The following is a 27,257-nucleotide window of genomic DNA, read 5'->3' as shown; positions in this document are numbered from 1 at the left end:
AAAAAAAAAAAAAAAAAAAAATATATATATATATTTTTTTTTTTTTTTTAATTTTATTTCATATTTTTAAAAATTTTTGGCTGCCTTGGGTATTCATGGCTGCGCGCGGGCTTTTCTCTAGCTGCAGCTAGCGGGGGCTACTCTTCGTTGTGGTGCACGGGCTTCTCACTGCAGTGGCTTCTCTTGTTGCAGAGCACGGGCTCTAGGCGCGCGGGCTTCAGGCTTCTCCCTGGAGCCTGCATGCCACAACTAGAGGAGAGAAACACCCACACACCACAACTAGAGAGAAGCCCACGTGCCACGACAAAAGATCCTGCATGCCTCAAGGAAGACCCTGCGTGCCGCAACTAAGACCTGGTGCAGCCCAAAATAAATAAAGTAAATAAATAAAAAGAAGGTTTGTCATCTCTGTAGTCAGCTGCCTTACATAGCTCCTTCTTTATTTCTCTCTTCAGCATCTTATATGGGAGGGAGGCATGGCTCCAGGGTAGAACTGTTCACTTACAGAGCCTCAGAGGGCAGGGACTTCGCCACTGAACACATTCCCCGTGCCCATCTCGGCTCTTAGCATGTGGAAGGCACTCGCTATATATTTTTGAATAATTAATAAATGGATTAATTAAATTTAAAACAGTGGTGATAGGAAAATGTCATGATTCTAAAGCTGTAGACGAGGACATGATCTGACAGCCCCTCAGTTCTCAGGAAAGGCCCCTTGGTGGCTCACAGTTTGGAAGGTTTCGCTGAGCCATCGCGGCCACCTAGTGGCAGAGCACCTACATCACTGGTTGAGTAGGTTACTGGGGTTTTTCTGTTTTCAATCAGTTTTTTTGAAGATAGAATGTGAAATTAAAATTAAGAAGTGGTAGTAAACATATTACGGGATAAGAGAGATTTAGAAGAATGGGGAGAGAAACCAAGAGATAGGAGTTAAACTCTGGGGAGGGTTGGGGAAGGGAAGGGCGCTAAAGACAGGACAAGCAGAATGGGAGGGAGTCACGGAGGGTGTCGTACTTGTCAAAGTTCACATCCAGCATGCCCGCCTTCTCCTGGTTGATTCGTAGCAATGGCGTATCCAGCCGCCGAATGCAGTCCTTGTCCAGCGTTGATGTCCAGTCTTGGAAGGTTTTTCGAACCAGTTCGTCAATGGCCTGAACCATCTGCTGATAGGTGTGTACGCTCTCCTCTCCCGTCCCGATGTGGGGCAGGAAATGAGCATTGGAAAGACACTGCGGGGGAAGAACCAGGGATGGCTGGAGTCACCTGCCACATTCCTCCGTGTCACCATCTCCCTGAGACCCCCATCCCCGCCCCCCAACGCACACACAGACACTCCGACAATATGTGGAAGACTCGGAGGGAAGGTGGAGCCCAAAGGAAAGGTGAGAGGAAGAGGCCACGGCACAACGAGAGAGGGAGTCCAAATGAAGAAAGAGAAGCACAGAGATTCAGCTCGAGGAAAAAAGTTGGGAAGAGGAAGTCCATCACAGGAAGTGAGGGATTTAAGAGGCACAAGGTCGAAAACTAGCATGAGCCCTTCCTCAGGACAGATCACTACGTCTGCCACCCCCTGGACAGACCCAGTCTCGGTCAGGAAACCTCTCCAGGGAGACTCTCTGGAGGCAACCCCCCGCCCCTGCCCCCCACCCCACTCCCGCCCCAGCACTGGGCTCAGCCTGCAAACTCTACCATTGCCGCACTGAGAAGAAGTCCTGGAAAAGGCCAGACTTACGTTCATGACCCTATCGATGCGACGCCGTAGGATCTGCACCCAGTGCGCCTGCCCCGAATGCTGGGCCATGTAGGGCTCCAGGTACGGCCGCTTCTTGCTCAGCTCACGGTTCACAAGGGCCAGTTCGCTATTGAACAGCATGTAGAGATCCACCGCCTTCTTGTCATATGTTCGCTTGATAGTCTGATGAAGGAGAGGAAGTGGACAACACACCCAGGGATGCGGGTTCCCTGCAGCTCCACCCTGGAGGAAAGCTACACCCCTGCCGTGGGAGTCCCGCTCCCAAGGCACCCGGGCACTGGGGGAACAGCGGAAGAAAAGAGGCACTGGCCATTCAGGACATGGGACAGAGCATGAACGGAGGTTGGATGGTGTCTGGAAGGACCAGGAGGAACTGAAGGAAGGCAGAAGAGAACCAGGGGTGGAGGAAGCAAGCGGGCAGCCACACCTCTCGGGCTGCAAGCCTGCGGAAGGTGTCCAGCAGTAGCACCCCGTGCTCCACGTCGCGGACTAACTCGAAGGCGGAGCTGATCAAGTTCTGAGTCATCACCTCCAGGTCCTTGACTCCAGCCCGGAACCTGCACCGTTAGAGGCATGTTGAAGGGTGGGTGCCCTCGCCTGCCCCCAAGGACATCCCCTGAGTCAGACTTCCATGCGTTATGTACCGAGGGCTTCCTGGGCACCAGGCACTGAGTGTTGTACATGCATTAGTCCATTTATCCCTCAGAACAGTGCAGTGAGGTAGGCTTTATCACTAACCGTATTTTATAGATGAGGAAACAGAGGCCCCAGCTGGTAGAACAATGTACGTAACTAGTTTGTGGCAGAACCGGGATCCAAGCCCAGGAAGGCTGACTCTGGAACCCTGAGTCTGAGCCACCACCTCCTTCCTAGCACTTCCCCTGCCCTCCCCAACCCTGACCTGTGGCCTCCACGCTTCCCCAGTACACTCTGCTCTCACCTCCCTGACCTCCCTTCCCTGCTCAAGCCCGGGGGCCTGCCTGTGATGCTCTCACCTATTGTAGTCTTCGTGCCAAGAGGTGTTCTTGACGTCCAGGATGCCCCCGCGAACAGCTCGCAGCACGTGCAGGTTTTTGTGGAAGATGTCCTCAATCTCCAGCAAGTTCCGTGTTATCTGGGGCCCCTGGGCGCCAGAGAAGCAGGGAAGGGGACCTTGCTTGCCATCTTCCCAGCGGGCAAAATGGAACTGACAGTCACATACCTGCAAAGAAGTCAGCGTGAGGCTTCCCGCCCTCCTTTCTAAGCCTCTCTGTCCTGAGCTCTTTGGTTTAGCTTTAAATAGCTAAAAACTAAGGAGCACCAACCAGATACAAGGGGCTACCAGGGTGCATTTTAGCTGCAGAATGAAATATGAGATACTAAGGCAGTGATAACAGGCCAAAGTCTCAAAGCACGGGATGGTGGTCAGGCACACAGTCATGTGAAAAGAACCAAGGCAGCAAGTTCTAGGTGTAGCCTCAGCCCCAGCTCCCCCAGCTCCTGGAGCGTCTGCTGTTGGCTTTGAGTCTCCTTCCCTGACCGTCTTCCCACCTCGATAAGGTCCTTGCAGCGTTGCACAAAGGCATCGACCTGGGCAAATATGCTGGTCTGGTCTAGGACCCAGCCCCAGCGGGAGAACCTGTCGGAAGAAAGACTGACCAGTCAGAAGCGGGAACACGAGCCATTAACCAACCTGCCCAGGCCAGGCTAGAAACATGAGTCCTAGTTCAGGGGGAGCCTTAGAAAATGAGACCCCAAGAAACAGTTTTCCTGAACCCCAAGAGAAGAGACTCAAGGTGAGGAGAGCCAGAGAGGAAACAAAAACATCTCAGTTCTAAGAGAAGGTTTACACACAATGGAATTTTAGACTTCAGGGCCAAGAAAGGAGGAAAACACCAGGAGGGATTCCTGGGATCAGGGAGAAGGTTATTAGAGTTAGGAGGACCTACGGCTGGGAGCTAGAATACCCGAATCCACAGAGAAAACTCGGACCCATGTAAAAACTCTAGAAAGATATAATCCATAGGCTTAAAGTGCAAGCAAAAGGACTCAGAATCTACCCGCTATAGGAACGACAAGGTGGGTGACACACAGGATGTTAGGGGAGGCCCGTCGTACTGGGTATGCATCTGCACAGCCTGTAGGTAGTGGTCTCTCCAGGCGTGACAACAGGAGATGCAGCCTTGTAGGTCCTCCTTGCTAGAAATGACGTATCCCTCAAAGATCCGGTCCAGGGAGATGGCATGGCAGCACAGGCGGATGATCTCATTGCTCATCTGCAGATGGGGTCCCAACAGCCTCAGTTCACAGCCTTAGTTGCACCCCACCCTCTCTCGGAGTCCCCAAGACCACGCCTCAGGTCTCAGCCTCCTACTGCTGGATTTGCCTCCCGATACCCCTCTCGCCCCTGGTCCTCCACTGCTGGCGTGGCAGCACCTCTGGGTTCCACCTCCATTGCCTGCCTCAGACCAGCTCTGCAGCTGCATTTCTAGCCAGCGATCGGCTCAGCGCCCCTGCCCCACTCTTTGGCTCCACTGCCCTCCAGGTATCGGCTCCTGCTCCTCAAAAGTCGGTGTTTTTGGGCTTCCCTGGTGGCGCAGTGGTTGAGAGTCCGCCTGCCGATGCAGGGGACGCGGGTTCGTGCTCCGGTCCGGGAAGATCCCACATGCCGCGGAGCGGCTGGGCCCGTGAACCATGGCCGCTGAGCCTGCGCGTCCGGAGCCTGTGCTCCGCAACGGGAGAGCCCGCAACAGTGAGAGGCCCGCGCACAGCAAAAAAAAAAAAAAGTCGGTGTTCCTTCCTGAATCTGCCTCTCGCCCACTGCGAGTTCCATCTTTGGAAACGAGAAAGAGTGGGTCTTCCCCTTCCATACAGCTCTGCCTGGGAGTCTGTCCTTCGTGGCCCCCTCCCGCCCTGCACTCCATCTACGCCTCTTTGCAAAGCCCCTCTTCCCGCCTGGGCTACGTCCGTCTAGAAGCAAAATGTCCAGTCCAGGCCCCAACTCCAAGCATCACTATAGTTGATGATGCAGGCAAAAACCTGTGGTCTCCGTCCGACCTGAAGGGCATTCCTCACTACCTTTTCACCGCATATGTCTGCTGGTGAATTCCGCCTTCTCCAGAAATCTGCGTCCTATTAACACGGCCACCCCCTTATGACCCTCTGTCCCACCCTCTGCAGGCACACACCTTCCGGAAGAGGGAGGTCAGTCTCTCCCGAGTGTTGTAGTGGGGAGAGTTGACCCAGATGATGCGGATGAGACTGATGAGCCTGGGGAGTTTACTAGAGATGTCCTTAGGCCTCATGAAAGCCAGCTCCTGGTAAGGTTCCTTCAGGATCGACAAAAAAGTCAGGTTTGACTGTGCTTGACGAGATCCATCCTGGCAGTAAAGAGAAACCAGGAGAAGACTTACCCCCTGGAAAGAACCGGTTCAAAGCGAGCGCTTTTGATCCTCCTCAAACCCTACCCCGACTTGCTTCTCCCGGGAAGCATTCCCAATTAACCCTACCTGGTGCCAATCACCTCAGGTCTCTGCCACCCTTCAGGACCAGAGCTTGTACATACCTACTTTTATTCACTTACTAGTTTCTACAAAAATATTTTTATGTCTTTTCTCATGTGTGAGTCCCATCTCTCCCACTAGACTGGGAATTCCCCAAGCTCAGGTTTTGCGTCTATTTCTCTAGTTTTTCCCCTTGAACTCTTAACTCTGCACAAAGGAGACGCTCAATAGGTGTTGATCAACAGACTGGATATCACACTCATTCAGCCCAGTGGCTGTCACCCAGGCCCCTTCACTGCCCTGTTCTCAACGAGGGTTTTAGACTTCTCCACCTAACGGTGGCTCAGTTCCCTCAATACCAGCTTCAGATTCCACCTAGGAAGACAGGGCCTCTCTCTCTGTATTCTGCAGACCACTCTGATCTCTGTGCGTCAGCTTGTCATATAATACCAAATTTAATTTTTTTTTTTTTTTTTTTACCAAATTTAATTTTTTAAACGTGTTTCTCTTGCAGCTCTCTCGGCTGAACCGCGTGGGTGTGTCTTTGACCCCAGGCCATCTAGCCATCTCTTTTGTGTAAGTCTTATTTCTCAGCTGGACCGTATGGGTTGGGCTCAGAGAGGGCACTCAATGTCGTACACTTGTTGAGTAACCAGAAGTCTCCCTAACTAAACTATAAGCTCCTTGGGACCTTGTGTTCTACCACTTTTATACTCTCCCACAAGTCCAAGTCCAAGCACTGGGTGCATCTATCTTTGCCTTTGATGACTATGTTGACTCTCTCTTCTTAGCACCTTACAGTGTACCAACTGCTGTCTACTTTCTGGCAAGCCTCCATCCTTCGATCCACTCACAGACCTGTATCTGCTGGGCCAGCTTCATAAAGGGCGCCAGGTAGGATGACTTGGCAAGACTCAGGATGGACTCGACGTGTTTCACTCCCGGCTTCACCAGCTGTTTGCTGATGCCAGACAGGTCCATGCATCGGTTGCGCCAGAACTCAATCTCCTCCAAAGGACCTAAATTTTCTCCTGTGTCCACAGTTTCCTGGGCACTGAGCACTTCCTTTATCTGCCGTGTCCAGTGGATCATGGTGGCTGCCGGCGAGAGGACAAAACCTCTGGCGTTTCTTTGCAGTACTCCCCAGTTGTGTCCTTCCCTGTTCCCCCTACAGAGCCCTCCTAACCCAACTCCTGTCCCAGCCTCTGGGCTGCCCCCCACCTCTCCCCTAGGAGCCCTGACACATGGGCAGTGCCAGCCACTCACTCTCCAGTTGCTGTACCAGATCTTTGTCTTTAACCACCGCCTCAGGCTTCATGTTCATGGCCTCTGTAGGGATGTAGAGAACAGTGTGCCCCTCCAGTTTGTACCGAGTATCTAAGGAAAGGAAAGGACCATGAGAGTTCACAGAGGGCGATGGGTGTATGCCACCCCACTTCCAACCGTGGTTGGTGATCTGGGGCCCAGGAAGTGTACGCATTTCAGGAGAGCAGGCAGGAGAAACTAAGACTCATGCTTTTTTGATACCAAGCGGGAAAATGACAGAAGGCAGAGATACCTCACTGAGATATAATAAGAGATTGTCATAACATATGGTCAAAGATCTATACCATGCCCTCAACACTCTCTTCTATGACACATGTACTCCCCCTACTGCCCGCCCCCATCTCCCCTTACCCTACATGTACTCTTGGAAATTTCCAACTCTGAGCAGGTCTGGCCAACTGTTCTACAGCAGGAAACTCTACCTGGATTAGAAGGCAAACTCTGTACCCTGTTCCACTCATTCAGCAAACACATTCCAAGCACCTACTCTGTGCCAAGCAACGCGGGTACTCAGGATCAATCTTCCCCCCCGCCTCACTCTCTCTACTGTTGGTGGGGACTGGGGAGAAAGCAGGCATTCCAGTCTTTCCACTCACCTGTCAGGCAGGCCAAGAACCTGTGCAGGTGAGAAGCAAAATGATTTCGAATGCTCTCGGGCCAGGTTGTGTTTGTAAAGATCTGAGGGGCAAAGACGCCGTCGAGCAGCCGAAGCAGGGCTGGGATGTAGGAACCCCGCACTGTCCCAAAATGCACAGTCGCCTCAAAGTTCTCTGGAGTGATGGGAACTGGCGCTTGGCGAATGAAGTAGACAATCTGGTTCTGGGTCTGCATGAAAGACAGTAGATCAGACTTCAGGGTCCAGGCCCAGCCATGATCCCCAAGGGAATCTGAGGCTCCAATCATGAAAGCCTGGCTGAGTTCTTCGTCGCCTTCCCTTAGTGTATCCAATCCTTCTCCGAATATAAGCAACATGAGGTGCTTCCTGTTCTTGTCAGGGACATAACAGAGTCTGTATACAGAGATGTGGGGAGGAAATGGAGAGAGCATGCCTTGAGGGTAGGGACTGTGTATTTTGTCCAACTTGGCTCCAGACCTAGCACAGGGACGGGGACATATTAGATGCTCCATAAATGATGGATGGATGGATAAATGAAAAGAAAAGGATATAGGAAAACCAGAAAGGAGAAGGACCTAAAGTAAGAGACAACTGTCTAGGGTTTTCCATTTCACTTGCATATACTTTTCCCCCAATTTTTCACTTATCCTTCAGTTGTGTTTATGCTGAGTTTTTGTTGTTGTTTACGTTCAGAAATGTATAGCTTTCCTGTTGTTAAAACTTCTTAAAGTTTCTGACTTCTACATGCTTAGAAAAGTCATTCCCACTCTACGATCAGATTCACCGGTCTTTTTTTCTTTAGTACTTTTGTAGCTACTCTTTATATTTGATTTAACTTTAAAAACTGAAAATAAAATGCAAAGAAGAAATTCATAACCATTCATCTTCCCACTACCCAGAATTAAATTTTGGCATTTTGTTTTTGGTTTTGGTTTTTTTTGGCCATGCCATGCGGCATGTGGGATCTTAGTTCCCACATCAGGGATCGAACCTGCGCCCCTGCATTGGACGCACAGAGTCTTAACCACTGGACTACCAGGGAAGTCCTTGTATTTCTTTTTGTAAAAAAAAGCTTAACAATGATTATTTTTGTTAAAAATGATATGTTAATTATAAATAACTGAAACAATGCAGAAAAGTACAAAGATAAAAGTTTAAATGTCATCTAAAATTCTACCACCCAGACATTAATTATGATCATTAGAGAAAATACTATTCCAGACATCTCTCTCTCTCTCTCTCTCTCTCTCTCTATCTATCTATCTATCTATCTATATATACAGGAAAATAAATTAAAATAGTTATTTCAAAATAGGATCATGCTATTTTTTTTTACATATAATTTATTTATTTTTGGCTGCGTTGGATCTTCGTTGCTGTACACGGGCTTTCTCTAGTTGCGGCAAGCGGGGGCTTCTCTTGTTTCGGGGCACGGGCTCTAGGCATGCGGGCTTCAGTAGTTGTAGCACACAGGCTCAGTAGTTGTGGCTTGCAGGCCCTAGAGCGCAGGCTCAGTAGTTGTGAGCACGGGCTTAGTTGCTCCGTGGCATGTGGGATCTTCCTGGACCAGGGCTCAAACACGTGTCCCCCGCATTGGCAGGCGGATTCTTAAACACTGCATCACCAAGGAAGCCCCAGGATCATGCTATTTGTAATTAAAAGTATTAAATTTAATTTTACTTGGATTTAATAGAATAAAAACACATTGATGTGAATATAGTAAGTGGCTGAGCTTCAAATAAATGTTTCTTTATCTCTAAGAGAGATTTCTTCCTAAAAGACCCCTTTCTAAGGTCATAAGAAAGCTTATGAAAAATATTAAGAGGTTAGGACTTCCCTGGTGGTGCAGTGGTTAAGAATCCACCTGTCAATTCAGGGGACATGGGTTCAAGCCCTGGTCCATGAAGATCCCACATGCCGCGGAGCAACTAAGCCTGTGTGCCACAACTACTGAGCCTGCGCTCTACAGCCCGGGAGCCACAACTACTGAACCCATGTGCCACAACTACTGAAGCCCACGTGCCTACAGCCCGTGCTCCACAACGAGAAGCCACCTCAATGAGGAGCCCACACACCGCAACAAAAAGTAGCCCCTGCTCGCCGCAACTAGAGAAAGCCCACGTGCAGCAATGAAGACCCAATGCAGCCAAAAAATAAATAAATAAATGAATAAAAAGAGGTTAGTTTTCTCACTGCCTTCCAATTTTAAGTTCAGTTGACTCGCTGCTTTGAACGAGAGGAACATTGGCATCCTCTTACTCTCTTGCGTTCTCTCACCACTTCCCAATTTTTGTTATACTATTATTTTTTACATTGTCCAGGTTGATAACATTCACATTCAATAACATAACCATAATTCCCATGGTTATTTAGTATTAGTTCTTTATTTAAATGAATTGAATATTCACAGAGTCTCTATTCCTGAGTTTTCTATTTGGTTCATTCCTCTTTTTTTTTTTTTTTGGTTCAGTCTTTGATGAACTGGATTTCCATTGATGACATCATTTTTGCTTTTCAAAGTAGGGTTCTTTCAAGACTAAAAATGACTGCCTATTTGTTGCCTCTATACTTGACCATCTAGGCTGGGAATTATACCCTTGGGTTACACTATGGTTCCTGGAGAACTCGTAGGTGTAACTTCTGGGTGTTCAGAGAAGTCTGAGATCAGCCTAATGGTTCCCCTTGGTAGATAATTTGGGGTTTTGACTAGAGGCCTAAATAATTATTTCCCAAATTTTTATTTTGAAAAAAATTCCAACCCATAGAAAAGTTGCAAGAAAGGCACAATGAACAATAACATGCCCTTCATCTAAATCCACTAATTGTTAATATTTTGCTGTACTTGTGCATGATTGCACTCTCTCTCATTTTCTCTCCTTCTCTCTCTGCTGAGCCATTTCAGAGTTAGCAGCAGACGTTATAAAACTACACCCTTACATACTTCAGCATATGGCTCCTAAAAGGGAGGATATTCTCCAACAGTCTCAACACTGTAATTATCACACTCAGAAAATTTAACTTCATTTAATACTTTTATATAATACACAGTTTATATTCGATTTTCCACAGTGGTCCAAATAATGTCATTTACAGCTGGTTTCTTCCCATCCAGGATCCAATACAGATCACACATGGTTGTGTCCCCTTTAATTTCACATAGTTTCCCAGTCTTTTTCTTTCTACCATGACAGTGGTATTTCTAATAGTCCAGGCCAGTTGTTTTCCAAAATGTCCCTTAATTTTGATTTATTGGATTGTTTCCTCATTATTAGATGCAGGTTAAATATTCTTGGCAGGAATACCACATAGGTGATGTTCCCAAAGAATTAATTTCCCCGAATTTAAGTAACCTAACTAAGACGTGTATTGACATTGAACACTGTGCAACAAATTTTTGTGGAATAAAGTATGTCCTTTCAATTCCCACATTCTGTTCCTTCTGCAGTTCAGGGAAATTCTCTGTATTTTTATTATTTTTTTTGTTCCACCGGGTCTTAGTTGTGGTAGGCAGGCTCCTTAGATATGGCATGTGAACTCTTAGTTGCAGCATGCATGTGGGACCTAGCTCCCTGACCAGGGATTGAACCTGGACCCTCTGCAATGGGAGGTCAGTATTATCCACTGCACCACCAGGGAAGTCCCTCTGTATTTTATTTTTAAATTTATATTCTGTTTCATTAGTTGGTACCCTATGTTAGATCACCTGTGTCTGTCTTTCACATCTATTAACTTCTCTCTACTTGTATTGTCATTGGTTTTTTCTTCTGCATACGCTGTAATTATCTGAGGCCTCTCTTCTACATCCGTTCAGATTTTCAGTGGTAGCTATTCAGTTCCTTGCTGTTTCTAACCTACTAATTTTAACACGTAAACATGCTGCTTTCTTTATTTCAAAAATCTGCAGTCTCCCTCTTATTTCATTCTCACGTTTTATCATTTCGTCTCTCAGCTTATTAAAAAATTAAATTCGTGTTCTTATTAAGTCGTACTGTAACGTGATGCTGTTGTGAGGAATTGCCTTCTGTTCAGTTATGTTTTCCTCTTTTGCATGTTTTGTTCTGTTCTTTTTCTCCCTTGATGTAGTATGCTTGCAGTTGCCATGCAATTTCACTTGCCTCATGCTTGCACAGCTCTCTGAATTCCTTCTTTTTGCTTTAAAGTACTGTGGGTGACTTCCTGATGTCCCACTGTGAGAGCCCAGTTTCATTTCCCCCTCGAAGTTAAAGGGTTGGATATTTTATGTTTCATTCACTTTTCTCTAGGCTAAGATAACTGCATGAGGGGATGGGCATATGGTTAAGGCTAATTTAAAACTGTAAAATCTTTGTTAAAATACATGGGCTCTTTCTTTTCAGATTTTGTAAAAAACCGAGGTTCACTCCATCTCACTAGGGGGCGTCCACCATTCCCGCAGGGAGGACGGTTTCCATAAGTTAGTACATAGACCTTTCATTGGTCCCCACTTTTAAAGTTTATTAGATTAGATTTTGCTTCTTTCCTTGTTTGTTTACTCTTGGGTGTTTGTGGTTTTCTCGTTTTACTTTTTACTATTTTATCAAGTATTCAAGAGTAATAATTTCTTAAGGAAGTTTTTCAATTTCAATCTTGCCCCAGGAGAATACGATTAAATCCATGATCTATTTAGAATATTTTTTGGCATGCTAAATAGATGTTTTTCAGCTTTGTCGAGGCATAATTGACAAATAAACATTGTATATATTTAAGGTGTACACTTTGTTGTTTTGATATACATATACACTGTGAAATGATCACTGCAATCAAGCCAATTAACATATCCATTATCCCATATGGTTACCATTTTCTTTTTCTTTTTTCTTTTTGTAGTGAGAACACTTAAGAACTACCCTTTAGCAAATTATACATTATAGTATTATTAACCATAGTTACCATGCTGTATATTAGATCTCCAGAACTCATTCATCTTGCATAACTTAAACTTTGTACAATTTTCCCCCGGTTTTATTGAGATATAATTGATCTATAACATTGTATTGGTTTAAGGTATACAGTGTAATGATTTGATATGTATATTTATTGCAAAGTGATTACAATAAGTTAACACCTATCACCTTACATAACTACAATTTTTTTTTTGTCAGAACTTTTAAGATCTGTTCCCTTAGCAACTTACAAATATACGTTTTGTTAACTAGAGTCACCATGCTGTATGTACATTAATCCCCAGAACTTATTTATCTCATAATTGGAAGTTTGTACCTTTGACCAACTTCATCCATTTTCCCTACTCCCCCATCCCCAACTCTGGCAGCCACCAATCTGTCCTCTGTTTCCCTCCATCTGAATCTCTGTTTCTCAATCTGTCCTGTTCTCTGTTTCTATGAGTTAGTTTTTTTTTTTTCTAGATTCCACATATAAGTGAGATCATACAGTAATTGTCTTTCTCCATCTGACTTATTTCACTGAGCATAATACCCTCCAAAGCCACCCATGTTTTTGCAAATGGCAAGGTTTTTTTCTCTCTCATTGCTGAATAATATTCCTCTGTGTGTGTGTGTGTGTGTGTGTGTATTCCACATTTTCTTTATCCACTCATCCAATGACGGACACTTAGGCTGTTTCCATACCTTGGCTATTATAAATAAACTATAATGAATGTGGGGGTGTGGATATTTCTTCAAGATCGTGATTTCATTTCCTTTGGATATACACCCAGAAGTGGGATTGCTAGATCATATGGTAGTTCTATTTTTATTTTTTTGAGGAACCTCCATACTGTTTTCCATAGTGACTGCACCAATTTACATTCCCAGTACACAAGGGTTCCCTTTTCTCCACATCCTCATCAATATTTGTCATCTCTTGTCTTTCTCATGATGGCCATTCTAACAGGTATGAGGTGATACCTCACTGTGGTTTTGATTTGCATTTCTCTGATTAGTGATGGTGAGCACCTTTTCACGTACATGTTGGCCATTTGTATGTCTTCGTTGGAAAAATGTCTTTTCAATTCTGCACGGTTTTTAATCACATTGTTTTGTTTTCTTGCTATTAAATTGTATGATTTCTTTATATATATTTTAGATATGTATTCATCTCTTATCAGATATACGATTTGCAAATATTTCCTCCCATTCATAGGTTGACTTTTCATTTTGTCGATGATTTCCTTTGCTGTGCAGAAGCTTTTTAGTTAGATGTAGTCCCACTTGTTTATTTTTGCTTTTATTGCTTTTGTTGTAGGGACAAAAAATTTGTACCCTTTCACCAACATTTCCCTATTTCCCCCTTGCCCCACTAGATTTTTTTAATAGAAAACCTTTGTTTTCCATGTTTCCCTATTCATCGAATAATCCATCTTTCCCCACAGATTTTAAAAGCAATTTTTGTAGAAAATGCTTAACATATATGTTTCTGGACTCTCTCTGTTTCTTTACTGTTGCTTATATAATACATATTCGTGCCCCAATCTAACTATTTTAATTACTGTAATTTAATAAAAGATTTTCATAGTCACAGATCTCCTACATTACTTTTCTTCTTCATCTTTTTTTTTTTTTTTTGCTATTTTCATTTCATTTTTCTAGATATACTTTAAAAAATCCTTTACACTAGGGATCTAGGGTCTGTGGCACTTTGATTGGAGTTGCATGAAAACAGTACAGTTTTTTGGATGGAATGATCTTTATAATATTAAGATTCCCACTCAGAAACAGGATAGGGCTCATCATTTTTTTTTTAACATCTTTAGTGAAGTATAATTGCTTTACAATGGTGTGTTAGTTTCTGCTTTATAACAAAGTAGGGCTCATCATTTATTTAAATCTTCTTTCTTGGCCTTCAACAAAGTTGTTTTCTTACGTATAAATCCTAAATTATTTTTTGCAAATTTTTGTTCCTTTTGTGAATGAAATATATTTTTCATGATGCTTTATAGCCGATTATTGCCAATACACGGGAAAAAGCCATGGCCTGTTTTGGGTTTTGTTTGTTTAATGTGGAAGCTTCACAAATTGTGCTGCTGAGCAGGGCCATGCTAATCTTCATTATCATTTCAATCTTTGTATATGTGCTGCCAATAAAAGCAAAGCAATAGCCCTTCTTCTTTTCCAGAATTTTATTTCTAAAAATTTCCAACATACAGGAACACTAAAAGAATTTTACAATAATGACCTGTACACCCACCACCCATATGCTACCACCAACATTTTACTATACTTCTGTCTTTTAACTGTTTCCCTACCCATGGTTTACCTTTCACTAATGCATCCTCCCCATTGTTGGAACAGTTATCTATCTAACCCACGAAAGCCTTCAATAGTTCCCTCTGGGATAAAGCCAAATTCTTTAGCATAACATACAAGGCCCGTCACAAGCTGACCCCAACCCACCTTTCCCGTATCATTTCCCACAACTCCTCTTTCTTTGCACATAAAGTGTTCTTTACCTGGATGCTCTTACTCAGCCTCGATGAAATCCTACTTACCCTTCATCCTCAACTCAAATATCACCTCCATCACCAAGCCTTGCCAGCATTCCACTGGCTACATTAGTTGCTTCCAAAAAAGCTCTTATAAAGCTTTGCCCAGGCATCATAATATACTGTAAATATTTTTTATATGTCTGTCTTCCCCACTAGACCATGAGATCATCAAAAGCAAAACCTTGGGGCTTCCCTGGTGGCGCAGCGGTTGAGAGTCCGCCTGCCGATGCAGGGGACACGGGTTCGTGCCCCAGTCCGGGAAGATCCCACGTGCCGCGGAGCGGCTGGGCCCATGAGCCATGGCCGCTGAGCCTGCGCGTCCGGAGCCTGTGCTCCGCAACGGGAGAGGCCAAAAAAGGGGGGGGCCCGGGTACCAAAAAAAAAAAAAAAAAAAAAGCAAAACTTTGCCTCATTCCTCTCTGTATCCTGCTGCCAAGCAGGGTGTGTGATGCTCAACAGACCTTGTACACAGGAGATGAGACTCACAGATGACAGAGATCCTCAGAACCTTCAGCCCCCTGGGAGAACACCCTGATGTCTGGACCGCGGAGTACGCACCTGCACAGGCATCCCCAGACCTAGCTTCAGCCCCAAACAGGGGTCGATGAAGATGGTGAGGATGGGCTCCGAAGGGTCCTGGGCAAAGTGTTCCAGAATGGTATCGTGCTCCTCTGTCCAAGTGGCAGCTGCCAGTCCTGTCAGCATAGCTCGGGACAGGAAAAGGGGCTTCTGCAGAAGGAGAGCAGAGGGCCAGAGCAGGGACAGCTGTCAGGATGGGTCACTTCTCCCAACCACTGTCACGTATGAGGACGTGGGGGATGAGGGAAGTCAGACAGCTTCAGAACGGGGAAGGGAAAGCTGAGAACGGACTGAAAGACAGGTTTCAAGCTTTCGAAGAAACAAGACAATAAGATTCTCTTCCCTCTACCAGTAAAAATAGAATGGATCATGAAGGAAGACTGAGGGATATCATCTTCCCAAGATACTTCATTTATGCCTGTGTTTGTAAAAATGTCTTATCAAGCAACCCTCAACCTCACAGTAAAATTAAATCAAGGGAACATGTAGGATATTAGCCTAAGTCAAACAATTAGGATTCCGTATGTATGTGTTAGCATATGGTATTTGTTTTTCTCTTTCTGACTTACTTCACTCTGTAATGACAGACTCTAGGTCCATCCAACTCACTACAAATAACTCAATTTCATTTCTTTTTATGGTTGAGTTATATTCCATTAAAGCTGGGACAAAGTGAGAGAGTGGCATGGACATACGTACACTACCAAATGTAAAACCGATAGCTAGTGGGAAGCAGCAGCAAAGCACAATGAGACCAGCTCGGTGCTTTGTGACCACCTAGAGGGGTGGGATAGGGAGGGTGGGAGGGAGGGAGACGCAAGAGGGAAGAGAGATGGGGATATACGTGTATGTATAGCTCATTCACTTTGTTATAAAGCAGAAACTAACACACCATTGTAAAGCAATTATACTCCAATAAAGATCTTAAAAACAAACAAACAGGGCTTCCCTGGTGGCACAGTGGTTGAGAATCTGTCTGCCAATGCAGGGGACACAGGTTCGAACCCTGGTCTGGGAAGATCCCACATGCCGCGGAGCAACTAGGCCCGTGAGGCACAACTACTGAGCCTGTGCGTCTGGAGCCTGTGCTCCACAACAAAAGAGGCCGCAATAGTGAGAGGCCCGCGCACCGCGATGAAGAGTGGCCCCTGCTCGCTGCAACTAGAGAAAGCCCTCGCACAGACACGAAGACCCAACACAGCCAAAAATAATAAATAAATAAATTAAAAACGAACAAACACCAAAAAAAACAAACAAAAAAAAACCGAACAAACAAACAAAAACAATTAGGAGCAAGGGGATGACAAGCTGGAAAAAGGATAAGGGTAAAAGAGCAATTTCTCCATGATGTGGCCTCCACAGGATACTGGAATAAGTATGTGATATTGGGCAAAAGTCAACTGGCATACCAGTGAGGAAAAAAGAAAAAGGGAGGTGAAAAGACAAGACTGGAAAACACCAAAGAACAAACCAATTCGATGGAAAATAAATCATAACTGGTGGCTAGAAAAAAGACAGCATTATTTTGAACACTACTAAATAAATTAAGAAAACTAGAGGATATAAAAATCTAGCTCGGTGAACTTGAGAAGTCACCCCGTCCTTCTTCCAGTACTTCTGGAAGATGATAAAGAATCCCTCTTACTTAAAGTTTCCAGGTCAAGAAAATTTAGCTAGTGATCTAAAATCTTCCGTATATAAATACATACATGAAGAACCAACGAGAAAAACACTAAGACCCAGATAAATGGACGAAAGGATATGAACAAACATATCATGTCATAAAAAAAGAAAAAATGAAAATGTGAAAATATGAAATAAATGTTCAATTTCATTTGAAATCAAAGAAATACAAATAAACATAGCAAAGGTGTATCATTTTTTAAAAAATCCTTGCTAGGTTGGTACAGCCACTATGGAGAACAGTATGGAGGTTCCTTAAAAAACTACAAATAGAACTACCATATGACCCAGCAATCCCACTACTGGGCATATACCCTGAGAAAACCATAATTCAAAAAGAGTCATGTACCAAAATGTTCATTGCAGTTCTATTTACAATAGCCAGGAGATGGAAACAACCTAAGTGTCCATCATCGGATGAATGGATAAAGAAGATGTGGCACATATATACAATGGAATATTACTCAGCCATAAAAAGAAACGAAATTGAGTGATTTGTAGTGAGGTGGATGGACCTAGAGTCTGTCATACAGAGTGAAGTAAGTCAGAAGGAGAAAGACAAATACTGTATGCTAACACATATATATGGAATATAAGAAAAAAAATGTCATGAAGTACCTAGGGGTAAGACGGGAATAAAGACACAGACCTACTAGAGAATGGACTTGAGGATATGGGGAGGGGGAAGGGTAAGCTGGGACGAAGTGAGAGAGTGGCATGGACATATATACACTACCAAACGTAAAATAGATAGCTAGTGGGAAGCAGCCGCATAGCACAGGGAGATCAGCTCGGTGCTTTGTGACCACCTAGAGGGGTGGGATAGGGAGGGTGGGAGGGAGGGAGATGCAAGAGGGAGGAGATATGGGAACATATGTATATGTATAACTGATTCACTTTGTTAGAAAGCAGAAACTAACACACCACTGTAAAGCAATTATACTCCAATAAAGATGTAAAAAAAAAAAATCCTTGCTAGGGAATTCCCTGGTGGTCCAGTGGTTAGGACTCCACGTTTTCACTGCCGAGGGTGCAGGTTCAATCCCTGCTCGGGGAACTCAGATCCCAGAAGCCGCGGAGTGGAACCAGAAACAAAAAACTGCTAAACTGCTAACACCCAGGCCTGGAAAGTGTTTGTTGCTAGTGCGGGGGCAAAACAATGCAATTTGTTTGAAAAACAATTTGGCATTATGTATTAAAGGTGTTAGAAATGTTCTTTACTCTTTGATTCAGGAACTCCATATACAGGAATCTAACTTAAGGAAATATTAAGTATTTCAAAATGTGTTAGTTTTATTTACAATATTCATCACTGTATTATTAGGAGAGCAAAAAAATCATAAATGGCAAATGTCCAAGAGTAAGGATTTAACTGTGATACATATATCTTACGGAGCACCATATGACCATTAAAAATGGTGCTTAAAGGGGCTTCCCTGGCGGTCCAGTGGTTAACACTCCACGTTTCTATTGCAGGGGGCACAGATTCAATCCCTGGTCAGGGAACTAAGATCCCGCATGCAGCACGGCGGCCAAAAAAAAAAAAAAAAATGGCACTTACAGAGAATTCCCTGGCGGTCCAGTGGTTAGGATTTGGTGTTTTTCACTGCTGGGGCCCAGGTTCAATCCCTGGTCAGGAACTAAGATCCCATAAGCTGCGCAGCCAAAAAAAAAAAATGCTGCTTACAAAAAGTATGTAATAACAGCAATGAAAATACTACATATCAAAAAAAAAGAGGTATCTTGTGATTTACATATTTGTGATTAAAAAAATAAAGGCAGCCTGATGTATTTTTTTAAGTATATAATAACACGAAGAATAAAAAAATGTTTTGTGAGAAAGCCTAATAAAAAATTATAATGTGTGGTACAGTTGGGATTGTTAAAAAACAAAAAAACTTGCAAATCTACACAGAAAGAAAGGACATATACCAAATTAGTAACGTTGGATGTACATATACCAAATTAGTAACGTTGGATGTGTTTAGGCAGTAATACTATGACTTTTATTTTCCCTTTCTTTGTTTTACTTTTCTGTCCCTTCCAATTTTTTTCTTTAATGAGTAGTTGTCACTTTTCTCTCCCTTTTTAAAAAAGTTCAAGGTCACCATTCTATTCTTCTAACCCAGGTAACTGAGGGTGTGCCTAGGCTCTGATGCAGCTTGGAAATAAAAGTGTAGAGGTTACTAAGTGCCAAATTCTGAAGGTATTTCAAGTGGCTTCTGTAAACTCTTCAGCCAAAGGAGGGAACTGAAGGACAGGAAGAAAGAGGATGTCTTGGAAATTAGTATCCAATTAGGACAGTGTCCGCCCAGCTTGTTCAGATGTTCACCCATTCAACGGGTATAGCTTGTTGCAATCTGACCCAAGGTGGAGAGATGAGGAAGGGCCTTCTGAGAGCCCTGTTCCCCACTGAAAGCCCTATTCTTTGGGAGGGGTAGGGGACACGGATAACTTTGTCCTTTACTCGGTGTACTGGATTTGCAGTGAGCAGGCTACCAGTAGAAAGTAAAGAGAAGGTAGTGAGAGATTGAAGAGAATTCCTCGTACTCCATTCTGCAACTGATCCTTTGATTCACCAGTTGTTGGGGAGGAATATTTGTCTCAGAGAAAAGCCAAACTTACCACGTCTATCTCACACTCCTGTAATTCTTCTTTCTGTATTTCAGGTTCCTCCAATATTGGCTCTGGGAAGAATGAAAATTCAAAAATGAAGGCATTCCATTAAAAGTTAAACACAGAGACTTCCCTGGCGGTCCAGTGGTTAAGTCTCTGAGCTTCCACTGCAGGGTGCACGGGTTCGATCCCTGGATGGGGAACTAAGATCCCACATGCCAGACAGCACAGCCAAAAAAACAACAACAAATAAAAGAAGTTAAACACGGAGTCACCATATGACCGAGCAACTCCACTTCAAGGTACTTGAAGTACCTTGAGAAACTGGCACCCCATGGCCCCTATATCTTCACTTCTAAGTTGCACCAGAGCCTAGCCTCTCAGCAGGCACTCCCTATTCCCCTTTCCTCCCAGATCCTGGTGACCACTAATCTACCTTCTGAGTCTATGAACTTGCCTATTCTGGACATTTTATACTGGTGGAATCATACAATATGCGGTCTTTTGTGACTGGCTTCTTTCACTTGGCATTATTTTCAAGGTTCATCCACGTTGTTGTATCGTAGCAGACCTTCATTCTTTTTATGGCTGCATAATATTCCGCTGCAATTTGTTTATCCATTCATCATGGATGGACGCTTGGGTGTGTCCGCCTTTCGGCTGCTGTGAATAGCACTGCTGTGAACACGGGCATACAAATGTCTGTCCGAGTCCCTGCCTCCAGTTCTCTGCAACTAGACATGCCACAGCGAAGGTCCCACGTGCCACAACTAAGACCCAGTGCAGCCAAATATAAATAAATAAATGTATATTTTTAAATTTTTCTTTTAAAAAGCTGACTGGGGCTGGAGGGGGCACAGAAGGAGGCAGGGGAATGAAGGCAGTCAGTATTAAGGTCATTCTAGGCATTCAGCTTCTGGTCTGCCATTCTTCCCCCATCCTGTTCCCACATGGAGAAGTTGGGGCCCACAGAAATCAGCCCCTCTCCAAGCAAACCGTCATCCCCACTCTGGACTCCATAAAACCCAGGGGGGTGTCCCTCTCCTTCCTGATCTGTTGCTCACACAGGAGACTGGGGTAAAACTGGTGGGCCTCCCATCTCCTGTGGGCTGAAAGGAGGAAGGAACAAATGAGGTGCGACCAAAAGACCTTGGGAACAGGACACTCCAACTTCCAGAAAGAAACCCTAAGAGGGGAGTGAGGCACACAGGCCGAGGAAGGAAATCATGAGAAAGGTGGGACAGCTGATTCTAGGAGCTCAGTGGTGAGTGGGATGGGTAACCAAGAAACCCAACGCCCTTCGAGAAAGCCAAGGGCATCCAAGGTTTCAGACAGGGACGAGGCGGGGGAGGGAGACTGAGACAATCTCGAGAGTAAACTGGTTTTGTCCTCTATTGTAATACAATTTATATAAAGTCTAAACCATGCAATACGATACTAGTATGTGATGGTCATGGATACACACAGTAAAATTTTAAGAAACAGGCTTGAGAATGACAAACACCAACTCGGGATAGCGGTGACCTCTGGAGAAGGAGAGAAGGGCTTGGGGGGCTGGCGTGTAGCAGGGGGACAAAGGGATTCACTTGTTGCCATCATGATTTATTCTTACACTGGGTGACGGGTACATGGGTGTTCATTATCTCATTCTCTGTATTTTTTCTGATTTGCCTGAAATACAGGTCTACAATCCCTTAACCAAAACCCTTGGGATCAAGTATATTTCAGAATGTAGACTTGTAATAGCGTATGGCATATGAGACCCCCACCACATCTTGGGGCCTCTAGAACAGCACTCCACAAACTTTTAATGTCAGTATTTCTGTAGTAAAACATATGAAAATTTATACTAAGTGGTTTAAGTAGACTATAAATACCTTCATGTCAGTTTAGGTTATGTCTCACCACCAAATAAGTTTGGATGCCAAATTTTGGGGGAAAAAAAACCTTTCAGTTCTTAGGGCTTTTTAAAATTAGAGATATGGGATTATGAACCTGTACTTCTTTTCTTAGTGGGAACGGAGGAGCACTTAAGGAAGCAAAGGATATCAATAAAGACCTCAAAAGGGTGTTTTGCCCTTTAACCCACCATCCTTCACCAAGAAGTGTTTTAGGCCTGGTCTTGGCCCATTTGGACTACTATAACGAAACACCATAGACTGGGTGGCTTCTGAACAGCAGACATTTATTCCTCACAGTTCTGGAGGCTGGAAGTCCTAGATCAGGGTGCCAGCAGGGTTGGGTGAGGGCCCTCTTCTGGGGTGCAGACCTCTCTTTGTGTCCGGCGGAAGGGGGCAAGGAATCTCTCTGGAGTTGCTTCTTTTAAGGCACTAATCCCACTCATGACACCTCCACCCTCATGATTTAAGCAACCTCCCAAAGGCCCCTCCTACTAACACCATCATATTGGGCATGAGAATTTCAACATATGAATTTAGGGGGACACAAACATTCAGACCATGGTAGGCCCCCTCTGTCTCCTGTGGGACAGGCCTCAATCCCTCCCCAACTCCAAAGAGTACAGGGATTTTTTTTTTTAATATTTACTTATTTGGCTGCGCAGGATCTTTCGTTGCTGCACACGGGATCTTTCGTTGCGGCATGCAAATTCTTAGTTGCGGCATGCATGTGGGATCTAGTTCCCTGACCAGGGGTGGAACCCAGGCTCCCTGCATTAGGAGCACGGAGTCTTAGCTGCTGGACCACCAGGGAAGTCCTGAATACAGGGATTAAGGCTCATTTCAGGGCTGCCTTGGAGGCCCAAGTCTTCTCTGAACCTCTATCAAGTGTCAGCTAGAAAGCTCCACATCAAACAATAAAAAGGCTTAGAGCTAAAAGGACTCAGAGATCCTTGGTGTTTGGGGGTCAATGCTCTCATTTAGAAGTTCCCTTTTTTTTATAATTTTTATCGGAGTATAGTTGATTCACAATGTTGTGTCAGCTTCAGGTGCACAGCAAAGTGAATCACATATATATATGTATACACACATCCACTCTTCTCTGGATTCTTTCCCCATATAGGCCACCACAGAGTATTGAGTAGAGTTCCCTGTGCTGTACAATAGGTCCTTATTACTTGTCCACTGTACACACAGTAGTGTGCATATGTCAATCACAATCTTCCAATTTATCCCTCCCCCACTTACCCCCTGGCAACCACAAGTCTGCCCCCTACATCTGTAACTCTATTTCTGCTCTGCAGATGAGTTCATCTGTACCCTTTTTTTAGATTCCACATATAAGCAACATCACATGACACCCTGACATTCCCTTCCCACCCCAGAGGAGTCTCCAAGTTGAACTTCACTGCCTTCCATCCTCCCTCCCCTTGCTCCTGGTACCCAGCTTCTAGGAGCCAGTCCCACTTGAAACTGCTCTTAAGAGAGCTCAGAAGAAAAAATTTGCATGGTTCCAATGTCCAGATCCCAGGGCAAGGCCCTGTGTACCCTGGACCTTTCTCCCGTGCCCACGCTTAATTTCTCAACTTCTGGTATTAAAAGGAGATTCTATTTCTCTCCATCTTGACAGGCTGCTAGCAGTGGAAAGAAGCCCCAGGTAAACGGGGAGGACTATTCTTAGCTAACAGTCATAGCTACACTGGCCAGTGCTCTAAGGGGCAGCCTAGTGACAGCAGCAGCTACCAAAAACCTTGCAACCCTATTGGCCCCAGCTCACCCAACAGGAAGGAATCCCTCAGATCAAAGCCACAAGAGGCAGCCTCTTTAAACTCTTTTCTTCCTCAATCTAGACATCAGGCTTCTTTTCCTGTGGCCCTGAACCTGAACCTCCTTAGTCTACCAAGGCCCTGACGAAACGAGGGCAGAGATACAAGAGCCTTAAACAGATGGGAGAAAGATTCAGTCAGGCTTAGGATTCAAAGGATGGCAAAGCAGGCTGAGTCTCCATGGTGATGGGCTTAATGGGAGGAAAACATTATTTGTTTTGCCACCCAGGGTGAAAATGGGAAAAAGGAAGAGATCAAACCCTCTTCACTGGGGTAGGAGCAACCAGGAACACTTGAAATAAGGAAGAAGAGGCTAGGGTAGAGGATTGGCTGGTGAGCTCTTGGTGCACTGGGGGGAAATTTTAAGACAGAAAGAACAAGTATAAGGCTGGACAGGAAGAAAACACAAAACAAGGGACCTAGCAGCAGGCCTGAGATTCCGCTGAACCCCTTGCTTCTTACCCAGAAGCAACAGAACCTGCTCCCCGGCCCTAAGACCCTCCTTCAATACAAACATTCTGCCTCCAAGCCTCTCCCCAGCAGGTACCCACCAGGCTCCTCCTCCTTGAGAGACTCGGGCTCTGCCTGGGACTCACTGCTGGCCGGCAGGGTGGTCTCCACAGCCTGTGCGGCCAGAGCAGACTGAGCGACTCGCCAGCGGGCGCTTCCCCGGCTACTCGCTTCCCGCTTCTTGTCGGCTTTGCTGGGCATTGTGTTGGCAAAACCTGTAGACACACGGAAGCTGGGGGACCACCACCAGATGCACCCCCAATCCTCAGTCCTTTCCCTGGGATAGCCCACTTCCTTCAGGGCGCTGGGTTAAAAATCAAAATCAGTCCCTCGAGGCATGAGGAATAAATGGAAGCTAAACATGAGAGCACAGGGAATTCCCTGGCAGCCGAGGGGTTAGGACTCGCGCTTCCACTGCAGGGGGTACATGAGTTCCGTTCCTGGTCGGGGAACTAAGATCCCACAAGCCCCAAGGCGCGGCCGGGGGAAAAAAAAAAAAAAAAAAGATGAGGGCTCAGCAGACACCCACTCATGAGGATTTAGGAACCCCTATCTCTGCCCAGAGGTATGAGAACATAAGATAATCAGGGAAACATCCACCACGCTGAGGTGTGGTTGCACACACCCTCAAGCACTCTAGCTCTCAGGGGCCATGGGTGAGTGAGAGAGGGCCCAGGGAAGGGAAGACTGTCCCCAGGTTCCACACTCTCTGTCACGTCACTGAGCAACCAAGATGATTTTCCTATGTACCTCCTTTTCTCCCAAGTTACCCCCTGGAAGTGGGGGAGAAAGAAAAATGCCCCTCCTACCCACACTAAAATCTGTGACCTCCTTAAACAAGGAAGAAACACTATTTGCAACCTGTCTCTTCAGCTTCTCAATCCTGGGGCAGAAACCCTGTTCTGTGTGTACTGAAAAGGTGTCTTCGCACAGTTGGCTGAGTCTGTGCTAACCGATTACTGAAGACCAAGAGCGTTCGATTCCAGATGTCCTGAGAACAGACTGGAAGAGGAAGGACAAAGGTCATCCAACAATGAACTTGGAATTGTGTCTGGGGGAGGGAGAAATGGGGCGATGAGGAAGGCCCAGTAGTGCCTCTCTCAGAAAAGCAGGAGGGCGGGAAGCGGGGCATCTCTGGCGGGCGCCCAGGGCAATGTCTGATTCGCTGGGCAGTTCCTCTTCACTCAGCTCTAGCCTGACAAACACCTGTGGCTTTTCTTCCTCATCCCCACAGACTGCCACAGGCATTGATCATACGCTATGAGTTTCACACTTGAAGGATTTGTACTTTGCTCCAAGGAACACCGTTCTATTAGGCCAACACATCAATAAAGCCAGGTACCACAGCGCGGCTTCTGCCATCGGTCTCCAGAGAAGCGTCAGGCTGTGCTTCCCTGCCTCCGGCTGGAGCCTCAGGAACATTCCGGTGGCAAGGCTGGGAGCCACCTTCCCATGGGGTTCGCCCCATGGTCCCACACCGAGGCCCCGGGAGGAGCCTTCTACTAGCCTGGGGCTCATTCTATTTCTCAAGAAATACCGTAGGGGGCCGGCTCTCTCCTCCAACCACCAGTGGCTACCAGTGGGCAAATTTCCCCTCACAGGAGCTTCCTCACACAACTGTCACAACCGTCGCCGCTCCTTCCTCTCAGCTGCCCCTTCCTCTGCCCTCCCCCGCAACTCTCCCTCGTACCCCTCACCACTGCCCCTTCTCCCCGTAGCTTCCCACTCTCCCCGGCATTCCTCCCTTCCTCCCTGGTGCCCTCCCCCGCCAACACACACCTCACGACGCCGACCCTCTCCTCCCTACGCCGACCGACCGGCCACTCCAGCTGAGAAGTTGCCCCGCGTGGCCCTCTCGGGCCGGCGCCTGCACGCGTCGCCTTGGCAACCCCGGGCACGGGCAGCGGGGCGGTGGGGGGGGGGGCGAGTGGCGGGGGCCCGAGCGCGCCGAGCCAGCGTCCTCGGCGCAGACGCAGAGACGCCCTGATCAGCCGCTCCCGGCTTGACTGCGCTCGCGTCACCCCGGCGGGGAGCCGGGGCAAGAGGGCTGGGGGGCACGGGGAAGCCGCTAAACCTGGCGGGCTGGAGGGGGGCTGGAGGGGGACGGGAGGCCTGGTCTGAGGACGGGCGGTAAGGACTGGGGCTGGAAACAATGAGTGGCCTCCCGCAGGACACTGAAAAGGCTGGGGCAACCCAAGCGCCCGACCCCGCGCGCGGGTCTGTGAGCTCCATTCCGGGCGAGTCCAGCAGATGGCGCCCGAGGTCCCGTCTGCGAGGCTCACGCGCGCTCTAGAAGGCGTTCCAGGATTTCGAGACAGCCGTGGCTGCAGCTGAGTCCGGGGAAAAAACCGGGGCTGGAGCACCCCTGCCCTCCCGCTCGTTCCCCCTTCTTAATTCGGACTGGGGTCTAGGATCGCCGGGCAGCGCTGGGTGGGGGAAGGAGGGAAGAACGGAACTGGAATTTTTGGAATCTGAGGATTGGCTTTGGAAAGCGTCGCTCGTTTTGGGGGGGACAGGAGGCGGGGACTCTCTGGGGAAGGTGACCGGGCCGGGGAGGGGCTCGGCTCTCCATAAGAACAAAGACAGAGTCGTGGGGAAGCGACAGGAGAGGGGTGTGAGAGGAGGGGCAGACGGCAGCCGGTGCTAGGGGGCGCTGCGGGCCGGGGTGCCAGAAGAGGCGCCTGGAAGACTGAGCCGTACCTGGGGCTGGTGGAAGCTTTAGGGAGGCCTGGGAGATGCAGGGAGGAAGCGAGTCAGGGGGATGGGAAGGCACCCTCCCTGCTTCCATCAATAGTGCCTAATTAAGACAAAGCCCGCAGCGAGCCCACTGATTACATTTCCATGAGGAGCTAAATTGATGACATTTTCTTTGCTGGAGGAGAGAAGCTGGCACCTCAGTTCCCCCTTTTCCTGGTTGATGTTCACACCTGACGAGTCTCATTATGCCAGTCTGGCAGGGCAAGGACTGGCAGTCCCTGGTACTCCTGAAGGGCCTGAGCCCAGCTCTGACCTCACCATCCTACCTACCCCATTTTTATTTCCAGAATTGACAACCCCTGCCCTTGGCACCCCCCCATTATCCTTCAAGGAGGTTTCTGAGCTCCTGCCCAGCCCACATTCCTGTTGCTGAGGGCAAGGATTGAAGGAGAGAGGGGTCCTGCCACACCCCAAAATCAGCTGCACAGCAAGCAGGGCTAAGTGGGTGATCCTCAAACCAGTTAGGCAGTGGGTGGCAGAGGGGTGACATGATTGGTCAGATCCCCCAGGGAGAAAGTCCCAGAGGAGTGAAGATTTGAGGGGAGGCACAGGATGGGGAGACTTATAGGCGGGGCTCATGGCTCCCTCAGGGAAAGGAATGTTGTGTAGCCCCCATTTCTTTTCTGAACCACCCCCCACCCCCACTGGCCTTGGCTGTGCCTAGGAATCCCAGCCCCCTACATTATGCTAAATAGGTAATCAAACATCTTGCTTTGCTAATTACTGCTCAATCCGATTAAACGCCACTG

At 46.6% G+C, this 27,257-nt stretch overlaps 1 protein-coding gene across 1 annotated transcript in view; it reads right to left on the bottom strand.

Moving 5' to 3' along the window:
* DNAH2 (dynein axonemal heavy chain 2) overlaps nucleotides 1-24,014 on the bottom strand; it is a 94,004-nt gene extending 69,990 nt beyond the window's left edge. The window contains exons 1-11 of the mRNA XM_027130968.1: nucleotides 23,793-24,014; nucleotides 19,527-19,588; nucleotides 15,198-15,368; nucleotides 7,158-7,386; nucleotides 6,502-6,612; nucleotides 6,094-6,332; nucleotides 4,921-5,112; nucleotides 2,749-2,954; nucleotides 2,181-2,310; nucleotides 1,733-1,915; nucleotides 1,015-1,229 (exon numbers count right to left, since the gene is read on the bottom strand). Of these exons, the coding sequence (XP_026986769.1) occupies nucleotides 1,015-1,229; nucleotides 1,733-1,915; nucleotides 2,181-2,310; nucleotides 2,749-2,954; nucleotides 4,921-5,112; nucleotides 6,094-6,332; nucleotides 6,502-6,612; nucleotides 7,158-7,386; nucleotides 15,198-15,368; nucleotides 19,527-19,588; nucleotides 23,793-23,952 (1,898 nt within the window). The 5' untranslated portion in view covers nucleotides 23,953-24,014. The remainder of the gene's footprint in view (nucleotides 1-1,014; nucleotides 1,230-1,732; nucleotides 1,916-2,180; nucleotides 2,311-2,748; nucleotides 2,955-4,920; nucleotides 5,113-6,093; nucleotides 6,333-6,501; nucleotides 6,613-7,157; nucleotides 7,387-15,197; nucleotides 15,369-19,526; nucleotides 19,589-23,792) is intronic.
* Nucleotides 24,015-27,257: the final 3,243 nt, after the last annotated feature.

This window comes from Aethalodelphis obliquidens, unplaced genomic scaffold (assembly GCF_003676395.1).
Source record: "Aethalodelphis obliquidens isolate GAN/ISIS:26980383/991018 unplaced genomic scaffold, ASM367639v1 scaffold38, whole genome shotgun sequence".
NCBI classification, from domain to species: domain Eukaryota; kingdom Metazoa; phylum Chordata; class Mammalia; order Artiodactyla; family Delphinidae; genus Aethalodelphis; species Aethalodelphis obliquidens.
This window is presented reverse-complemented; position numbering and strand designations above follow the sequence as displayed.